General features: G+C 49.8%; 1 protein-coding gene across 6 annotated transcripts in view; it reads right to left on the bottom strand.

The window, feature by feature from the left end:
* LOC148389358 (uncharacterized) overlaps positions 1–10,262 on the bottom strand; it is a 10,470-nt gene extending 208 nt beyond the window's left edge. Inside the window, exons 1-10 of one of the 6 annotated variants that reach the window (XR_015861823.1) lie at positions 9,967–10,258; positions 9,786–9,843; positions 9,625–9,713; positions 8,874–8,985; positions 7,576–8,772; positions 7,388–7,510; positions 6,216–6,527; positions 6,042–6,146; positions 1,555–1,624; positions 1–1,297 (exon numbers count right to left, since the gene is read on the bottom strand). The exon at positions 1–1,297 is cut by the window's left edge and continues 208 nt beyond it. Coding sequence is in view for 2 of the 6 variants with exons in the window: in XM_088392540.1 (XP_088248666.1) it covers positions 1,278–1,297; positions 1,555–1,624; positions 6,042–6,146; positions 6,216–6,291; positions 6,372–6,517 (417 nt within the window). In the remaining 4 variants the exon portion in view is untranslated. The other 5 variants (XR_015861820.1, XR_015861821.1, XR_015861822.1 and 2 more) reach the window with 5 other exon arrangements.
* Positions 10,263–10,460: the final 198 nt, after the last annotated feature.

Here is a 10,460-nt window from a genome sequence, read left to right on the forward strand (position 1 = left end):
AGGGAGCGTCAGACAGGTTGAGGCAAATATTGTGTCTTAAATTGCTTTGTGCAAAACAACGAAAGACGCGTCGCGTTGACCCAGCACCAAACAGCTTGAGGCAAATATGCTGCCACCCGGTGGTAGCACTTGGAATTCATCTAGCCTGTCTGATATGGTCAATTTCATGAGGATGCTGGTATTAAGACGACCACTCTGGCCTTTACTTTACTCTGAACTGGGTGGTACCACCCAGTACATGTACCGAGGCTGGCCGTGTAGTTAAGCAACTGTGCTTTGAATTGAAAGCCAAGGTCCTAAACGTTACACGCTATGTTTATACATTCAATTGACCTCAGCAACAACCTGGACTGGACAGACGGCCTTCTTTGTAGTCAGACCGCCAATAGGGACGCCAAGCCCTGCAACAAAACATGCAAGAAGTTTCACATTCAAGAGATGCAGCTTCAATTGAGGCTCATCGCGAATGATGACTGACACCAAAGTTGACTTTATTCACAAGACCACCAACAGGAAGAAAACACACTGTTGATTATATTCACAAGAACGCCCACATGATGCATGACGATTCGAAACAAACCAAATAATGGCTCTGACTAGATTAGAATACCAGCTTTTACTCATACAGAAAAATGTACCAACATTCTGCAAGATTCTGAGTTCGGTGGCCATTTTAAAGCAAGGTCGCCAAAGATGACTTATTGATACTTGGCTTTTGTCAACAATTTAGAATGCATGCAGCTTTTCTTTGTGTAGTTAAAAAAAATAAAAGCCTGACACTGCATATTTAACAAGACAATTTGGTTTGAGACTAACTTTACAAATGTCTTGTCATTGAGAACGTCTCAAATGATGCCAGTTTGTATGCACGATAGACTGCCCATGCCAATGTTTAAAATGGACCACTTGAATTCCGTTCACAGTTTAATTCAGGTTCACAGGTACACGCACACACAATTACAGTACAAAGAGTTCACTTCATGTATTTAAAAAACAATAACAATAAAACAACAATATTGCAAAATGACGCAGCGCTGAGAAAGAGAGAGGCCTCATGCAGATGGCCAGTGTGCACACCCAGTGAAAAAGTGGAAGGAGGGAGGGAGGGAAAGAAAGCACAAAAGGAAAAACAGTCATACTCTCCTTAAATGCTGGCTGGGCGCTCTGCCCTCGCCGCATCCGCACCCGTCCGCCTCGTGTCGGCCGCTCATCACGTGCGAAGGTCGGGTGATGGTTGGCTTCTACCCCCCCCGCCGGCCGGTATTCGACGTTCGGACTCATCCTCCGCCTCGTGTCACTGCAAAAAGAAAAACGGCACTCTGTTGCATGCGGTTCACTTCTGTGGACGTACTCATTACCTGTCTATTAAAGCTTGCTCCTATTTTAAGCTCCCTTTATTAACTGCGTATGCATACATGAATGTTTTTGTTTTCTTTTTATGTCTGTTCCTATATGAAGAATTCAATGCTTGTAATTTCTTTCTTTGTTGTAAAGTGCTTTGAGCTGTATTTCTTGTATGAAAGGTGCTCTACAAATAAAGTTTTTTATTATTACCCTCTGGTCTCGCGGTCCTGTCCAGTCCCTCTCTGTGCAGGCACTCATCCGATCCAGTGCCCCAGCAATCCTGAAAGGCAGACATATTGTGTTGGTTTTGGCAAGGGGAAAAATTCCACGAGCACCCCCCCAACCTTGACTAAGGTAAGTTTGAATCAGGTAACTAGCGGCACGCACGGGCTGGCGCATGTCTCATACGGCCCTCCCGCATTGGAGCGATGCGGGTTATGAAATGTTTAACCCCTTACAAAAAGGGAGGGAGGGAGGCAGGGAGGGAGGGAGAGAGGGAGAGAGCGAGAGGAGATAAGAGGCTTTGATGCGCACTTAAGCGCAACCGGCCAGTTCCCCCTGAGTAGAGCTGGCTTGGCCCCGAGAGGAAAAAAAGAGGAAAACGTGACGTCACGGAGAGAGTCACGGAGAATCTCCTTGTCCTCGACACCGTCGACGACACAAACCCTAACCCTAAGCACAGCAAGAGCAAGCCTAACCCTAAGCCTCAGCACAGCAAAAGCAAGCCTGAGCCTAACCCTAACCCTAAGCACAGCAAGAGCAAGCCTAACCCTAAGCCTCAGCACAGCAAAAGCCAGCCTGAGCCTAACACAAACCCTAACCCTAACCCTAACCCTAACCACAGCAAGAGCAAGCCTAACCCTAAGCCTCAGCACAGCAAAAGCCAGCCTGAGCCTAACACAAACCCTAACCCTAACCCTAACCACAGCAAGAGCAAGCCTAACCCTAAGCCTCAGCACAGCAAAAGCAAGCCTGAGCCTAACACAAACCCTAACCCTAACCCTAACCACAGCAAGAGCAAGCCTAACCCTAAGCCTCAGCACAGCAAAAGCCAGCCTGAGCCTAACACAAACCCTAACCCTAACCCTAACCACAGCAAGAGCAAGCCTAACCCTAAGCCTCAGCACAGCAAAAGCCAGCCTGAGCCTAACACAAACCCTAACCCTAACCCTAACCACAGCAAGAGCAAGCCTAACCCTAAGCCTCAGCACAGCAAAAGCCAGCCTGAGCCTAACACAAACCCTAACCCTAACCCTAACCACAGCCAGAGCAAGCCTAACCCTAAGCCTCAGCACAGCAAAAGCAAGCCTGAGCCTAACACAAACCCTAACCCTAACCCTAACCACAGCAAGAGCAAGCCTAACCCTAAGCCTCAGCACAGCAAAAGCCAGCCTGAGCCTAACACAAACCCTAACCCTAACCCTAACCACAGCAAGAGCAAGCCTAACCCTAAGCCTCAGCACAGCAAAAGCCAGCCTGAGCCTAACACAAACCCTAACCCTAACCCTAACCCTAACCACAGCAAGAGCAAGCCTAACCCTAAGCCTCAGCACAGCAAAAGCCAGCCTGAGCCTAACACAAACCCTAACCCTAACCCTAACCACAGCAAGAGCAAGCCTAACCCTAAGCCTCAGCACAGCAAAAGCCAGCCTGAGCCTAACACAAACCCTAACCCTAACCCTAACCCTAACCACAGCAAGAGCAAGCCTAACCCTAAGCCTCAGCACAGCAAAAGCCAGCCTGAGCCTAACACAAACCCTAACCCTAACCCTAACCACAGCAAGAGCAAGCCTAACCGTAAGCCTCAGCACAGCAAAAGCAAGCCTGAGCCTAACACAAACCCTAACCCTAACCCTAACCCTAACCACAGCAAGAGCAAGCCTAACCCTAAGCCTCAGCACAGCAAAAGCAAGCCTGAGCCTAACACAAACCCTAACCCTAACCCTAACCACAGCAAGAGCAAGCCTAACCCTAAGCCTCAGCACAGCAAAAGCCAGCCTGAGCCTAACACAAACCCTAACCCTAACCCTAACCACAGCAAGAGCAAGCCTAACCCTAAGCCTCAGCACAGCAAAAGCCAGCCTGAGCCTAACACAAACCCTAACCCTAACCCTAACCACAGCAAGAGCAAGCCTAACCCTAAGCCTCAGCACAGCAAAAGCCAGCCTGAGCCTAACACAAACCCTAACCCTAACCCTAACCACAGCAAGAGCAAGCCTAACCCTAAGCCTCAGCACAGCAAAAGCAAGCCTGAGCCTAACACAAACCCTAACCCTAACCCTAACCACAGCAAGAGCAAGCCTAACCCTAAGCCTCAGCACAGCAAAAGCAAGCCTGAGCCTAACACAAACCCTAACCCTAACCCTAACCACAGCAAGAGCAAGCCTAACCCTAAGCCTCAGCACAGCAAAAGCAAGCCTGAGCCTAACACAAACCCTAACCCTAACCCTAACCACAGCAAGAGCAAGCCTAACCCTAAGCCTCAGCACAGCAAAAGCAAGCCTGAGCCTAACACAAACCCTAACCCTAACCCTAACCACAGCAAGTGCAAGTCTAACCCTAAGCCTCAGCACAGCAAAAGCAAGCCTGAGCCTAACACAAACCCTAACCCTAACCCTAACCCTAACCACAGCAAGAGCAAGCCTAACCCTAAGCCTCAGCACAGCAAAAGCAAGCCTGAGCCTAACACAAACCCTAACCCTAACCCTAACCACAGCAAGAGCAAGCCTAACCCTAAGCCTCAGCACAGCAAAAGCAAGCCTGAGCCTAACACAAACCCTAACCCTAACCACAGCCAGAGCAAGCCTAACCCTAAGCCTCAGCACAGCAAAAGCCAGCCTGAGCCTAACACAAACCCTAACCCTAACCCTAACCCTAACCACAGCAAGAGCAAGCCTAACCCTAAGCCTCAGCACAGCAAAAGCCAGCCTGAGCCTAACACAAACCCTAACCCTAACCCTAACCCTAACCACAGCAAGAGCAAGCCTAACCCTAAGCCTCAGCACAGCAAAAGCCAGCCTGAGCCTAACACAAACCCTAACCCTAACCCTAACCACAGCAAGAGCAAGCCTAACCCTAAGCCTCAGCACAGCAAAAGCCAGCCTGAGCCTAACACAAACCCTAACCCTAACCCTAACCACAGCAAGAGCAAGCCTAACCCTAAGCCTCAGCACAGCAAAAGCCAGCCTGAGCCTAACACAAACCCTAACCCTAACCCTAACCACAGCAAGAGCAAGCCTAACCCTAAGCCTCAGCACAGCAAAAGCAAGCCTGAGCCTAACACAAACCCTAACCCTAACCCTAACCACAGCAAGAGCAAGCCTAACCCTAAGCCTCAGCACAGCAAAAGCCAGCCTGAGCCTAACACAAACCCTAACCCTAACCCTAACCACAGCAAGAGCAAGCCTAACCCTAAGCCTCAGCACAGCAAAAGCCAGCCTGAGCCTAACACAAACCCTAACCCTAACCCTAACCACAGCAAGAGCAAGCCTAACCCTAAGCCTCAGCACAGCAAAAGCCAGCCTGAGCCTAACACAAACCCTAACCCTAACCCTAACCACAGCAAGAGCAAGCCTAACCCTAAGCCTCAGCACAGCAAAAGCCAGCCTGAGCCTAACACAAACCCTAACCCTAACCCTAACCACAGCAAGAGCAAGCCTAACCCTAAGCCTCAGCACAGCAAAAGCAAGCCTGAGCCTAACACAAACCCTAACCCTAACCCTAACCACAGCAAGAGCAAGTCTAACCCTAAGCCTCAGCACAGCAAAAGCAAGCCTGAGCCTAACACAAACCCTAACCCTAACCCTAACCACAGCAAGAGCAAGCCTAACCCTAAGCCTCAGCACAGCAAAAGCAAGCCTGAGCCTAACACAAACCCTAACCCTAACCACAGCAAGAGCAAGCCTAACCCTAAGCCTCAGCACAGCAAAAGCAAGCCTGAGCCTAACACAAACCCTAACCCTAACCCTAACCACAGCAAGAGCAAGCCTAACCCTAAGCCTCAGCACAGCAAAAGCAAGCCTGAGCCTAACACAAACCCTAACCCTAACCCTAACCACAGCAAGAGCAAGCCTAACCCTAAGCCTCAGCACAGCAAAAGCAAGCCTGAGCCAAACACAAACCCTAACCCTAACCCTAACCACAGCAAGAGCAAGCCTAACCCTAAGCCTCAGCACAGCAAAAGCAAGCCTGAGCCTAACACAAACCCTAACCCCAACCACAGCAAGAGCAAGCCTAACCCTAAGCCTCAGCACAGCAAAAGCAAGCCTGAGCCTAACACAAACCCTAACCCTAACCACAGCAAGAGCAAGCCTAACCCTAAGCCTTAGCACAGCAAAAGCGAGCGCAAGCTTAACACAAACCCTAACCCTAAGCGCAGAATCTCCTTGTCCTCGACACCGAGACCCAGTCTGGCAGACATACCCTGGTATTCCACAAAGGGCAAGGTATAGCCACGTTCCACCCTGAGTGCACCAGGCCATGCAGGTACTGCCGGGCGCTTTGGAGAAAGAGTGAGAGAGAGCGAGAGAGGGGGGGGGGGGGGGGGGGGGGAGAAGGAGGGAGGGAGGCAGGGGGTGTCTACTTTGCCGATTCGTATCTAGAGGGTCACAGCAACCCAAATGCCCGTGCGTGCTACTAGTTACCCTATTCAAACAGACAGGGGTAGGGAAAGCACAAAAGAAAAAACAAAGTCATACCCCCCCGAAACGCTGGCTGCATCGGCACCCATCAGTCTCGTGTGGGCCGCTCGTCACGGGCCAAGGTCCGGGTCTGCTCCGGCCGGTGTTGGACTCGTCTTCCGCCTCCACAAGTGCAAAAAGACAAATGGCACTCAGTTGCATGCGGCTCACTTCTGTCAACGTACTGATTACCTGCCCCCTCCCTGGTCTTGTGGGTGCAGCCCAGTCCCTCTCGGTGCAGGCTGGCGCTCGCCCCATCCGCTGCCAGCTGAAAGGCAGAAAAATAAGGAAATCAAATTAAAACCATCAGTGTGTACAGTACGCTTGCAGATTGGATTGCCATGTCACCGCCTCTGGCCAGCCTTGGCCAGTCGTGCATCAGGCTCCTCTTCAACACTTGGCGACTGCTTTCTTTGGGTGATTCCTTCCTTTGCACCCCGCTCACCAATCGCGGGTCTGGTGTCCTCCGTCCACCGGCTCTTCGTTTCATACATCGTCTCCCACCTAGCAAGACAAGCACAAAAGTCTCGCTTGCGCTTGCCGTCGCTTGCGCGGTCGCTTGCGCTTGCTTGCGCTTGCCGTCGCTGCGCGGTCGCTTGCGCTTGCCGCCGCTTGCGCGGTCGCTTGCGCGGTCGCTTGCGCTTGCCGTCGCTTGCGCGGTCGCTTGCGCTTGCCGTCGCTTGCGCGGTCGCTTGCGCTTGCCGTCGCTTGCGCGGTCGCTTGCGCTTGCCGTCGCTTGCGCTTGCCGTCGCTTGCGCGGTCGCTTGCGCTTGCCGTCGCTTGCGCGGTCGCTTGCCGTCGCTTGCGCTTGCCGTCGCTGCGCGTTTGGCACTCAATGAGGGCTGCACAACATATTGGAAAATCAATGATATGGCAGTATTGGGCCAGACCACTGCATTGAGGCAAGTTGTGCAAAATTCTTGGATGGAGGTTAACTATTTGATCGCAATGAGATCAGTTGGATGAGTTAACTTTAACTTACATCAATGACTTATCGTCTTAACTCATTACAAATAGTTAGGCAAGAAAACGTTTCATTTGAGACATGAAAAAAAAAAAACTTTGCTGTCTTAAAGTGCATGTCAATAACCTAGACCACCATATGGCAGTTTTCCAATACACGTGCAGCCCTCCACACATGTCACCATTGGTGTCCAAATGGCAGCCTCGGGGCAACTTGATCAACACCCCACACGACTGAACACGACACTGCTTTGTAGCACTAAATATCAATGGCAACATTTCGTGATTGATTGAATGAATGAATTTGCGTCAAAGAATTCTGAATTTGTTTCAGTATGCAGCCCTCAGACATTGGGACACCACTGGTGTAATTTATAAAAAAAAAAAAAAACATTTCACACGTTGAAGCTGCGCAGGTCGACGCCTCCAGGGAAGCGGGTCTCCCTCAGAACTCTGCGACTTCAGAGGGATGCCACAGCGGTCCGTTCACCTCTGATCAGATCGTGTCACATCCCGGTCGCCATCTGCAGAAACAGAAACAAATGTTTGAAACTCAAAGAGGACCCCAAGCTGTCGGTCACTTGCTTACTTGATCACAGCGGCTAGCTACGGTTGGTGAGCAGCGCCCGGTCGGATCGGGCCGTGCGCCCCCCCCCCTTTCGCGTCCGGCCTGCAAATGGCAGAACATGCAATGAGTTGGGTGCTGCTCGCATCATTACGTCTTCCTCGTGGACCGGCTCGCCCAAACACCGCCCCCTACACCTAGAGAACAAAGGACACACAGCTTAGATCAAGCACGACAGTGGTAGGTTAGAAAAAGACACAAAATGTTACCGTCTCGCTCCAATGCTGCCCTACACCTAGGGGAGAGCAAAGAACGCAAGTACCACAGCGGTGGTAGGTTAGGGTTAGATGAAGTGCAACAGTGGCAGGTTAGAAAAAGACAAAATGGTACAAGTCAAATTGCAAAATTGGACATTCGGGATCGGCTCGCTCCAACGCCGCCCTACACCGATGGGGGAGAACAAAGAATGCAGCAAGTACAACAGTGGCAGGTTAGGAAAAAGACACAAAATGGTACACATCATATGGCAAAATGGAACAATCAGATCCGCATCAAAGTTTCGTTTTGTCTCCGTCCACGTAACCACGTCCTCCCCCAAGTGAGCCGTCAATGGCAACAAAGCACAAGACAACGCTGGATCCAGACAAGCCACAACCACAGCACACCTCTTAAGCAAGACCAACCATCAGAGCCCCAAACACTGGCCACACCTGCAACCTTTCCGTCGTGCACCCATAACCAAAGGCAACCACACTGCCCCCTCCTGGGCACATGATCCGCACATGTTGACTTTTGCAGCGTGCTTCTTGATTCTTGACTTGATATAGCATTGCTCCTTTGGATATGGCATTGCTCCTTTGGATATGGCATTGCTCCTTTGGATATGGCATTGCTCCTTTGAATATGGCATTGCTCCTTTGGATATGGCATTGCGCCTTTGGATATGGCATTGCTCCTTTGGATAGGCCATTGCTCCTTTGGATAGGCCATTGCTCCTTTGGATAGGCCATTGCTCCTTTGGATAGGCCATTGCTCCTTTGGATAGGCCATTGCTCCTTTGGATAGGCCATTGCTCCTTTGGATAGGCCATTGCTCCTTTGGATAGGCCATTGCTCCTTTGGATAGGCCATTGCTCCTTTGGATAGGCCATTGCGCCTTTGGATAGGCCATTGTGCCTTTTCATATGGAATTATACTTATCCCATGCGGCTCCTCTTGCAGCCTACAAAAAAAACAGACAGCCATTAATTGTGTGCTGGGAAGCGAAAACTCGACAACCATTGTGTGTTGGGAAGCTGAAACTTGACAAAAACAGGTTTTCACCTGATTTAGGACTACTCTTCCTCAGTGTCCTCAACATCACTGAAAGGGCTCCTTCAAGAGCTTCCCGCTTGCTTTGTATAGAAGGATGCTGGCTGGGCGGCCTTTTTTAGTGCTACAAAAGACAAGCATATTATTGCAACAAAAATAGACATTGAGTAGAGTGCCAATGGCATGATTTTTTACCAACAATTATAAATACTAGGAGTTTTACATTTGAAAAAAAAATCATTATATTGTAGTAAGTTATGATAATTATAGTTAATATTTGAATTTTATACATTCTTAGTAGAGTTTTACATTTGAAAAAATATATACTCATTATATTGTAGTAAATTATGATAATTATTCAGGATTATAATTCATATTTTAATTTCATCATTCATCAACTCCCCTCACATTGGACAGATGATCCAGGTTGGCGGCGTCCAAAACGGGAGAAAATAACCCGCGCAAATGTTTGTTGCGTAGCGGAACGAGAGCGGGCGGGCGCCATCTTTGAATGGATTTGGTCCGATTTGGACACGACGCAACATACGTTGCATTCACCAGTTTGCATGACACGGAAATGGCACACGCATCATATGAAATAATAAAAAATGGATTAGTTGACTAGAGTCAAACTAACATTTCCTATAGTCAGACAAACACGCGCTTATCGGCGGCGTCATCGACGAACCGTCTACAGACAGACGAATGAAAAAAATGCTGGCCAGCATGAAAACAAAACAACCGCGAAAGACATTTAAAATACCACCAAAACGCGCAACGACGCGACGCAAAGTGGATTGTGGCGTGCCGTGCCGTGCCGAAACCTCAAGCACTCCCTAGACAGCGAAAATCCTGCAAGAAATAATAAATGGCATCGTAAGAAACGGCAAACATTTGCTCACGGGCTAAACGGCTACAATTTACCTCCAGGCCCACCGTCGCGGTGGACGTGACGTTGCCGAGTCACGAGAGTACGACAATCCTGCAACAAACAAACTAAAACAAATAAGAAAAGGCAACAAAGCGTGCCAATCGTGCAACAAACACGGCGTCCGTCGTGAAAAACGGCAGGAGACGACAAACATTTGCTAGCATGCTCGCTTACCCGAGGGCCACGCGCTCGGTGGCACCTGCATATGATAACTCCCCTTGAGCGAGCACACCTGTCTTCAATTTGCCGAAAGCCCTGACGTCACGTTCGTCGATTCAAATCTTCTTCTCCTGATCGTCCAACGGCGCTCGGCACACTGACGCCACCGGGTGGTCGCCTGTCACGGTGACGACTGTGGAAAGGGTTGATTGGCCGTTTTGTTTGTGACGTGCCTCCTGGACAAATGTGAAATACACCATAATAACAGCCCATTGCATTTGTAAATGTGGGCAAAATTGTGATAAATAAAGTTTGAAACTCAATATCTGCTGCGTCAGTGACAAGCAAAAGAAGGAAACTTGGCAAGAACGCGCTTGGTTCTATTTGAATTGAGCTTTCTCGTTTACCGTAGGCACGCCGGTTCACTCAGTGTGACGTCAAGTGACCTCGTAAAAGAGGACGTTATATTTAAATAGGACGCCCCCCCCCCCCCCCCCCCCCCCGTCTTA

This window comes from Syngnathus floridae, chromosome 12 (assembly GCF_059516105.1).
Source record: "Syngnathus floridae isolate MCC-2025c chromosome 12, RoL_Sflo_1.0, whole genome shotgun sequence".
NCBI classification, from domain to species: Eukaryota; Metazoa; Chordata; class Actinopteri; order Syngnathiformes; family Syngnathidae; genus Syngnathus; species Syngnathus floridae.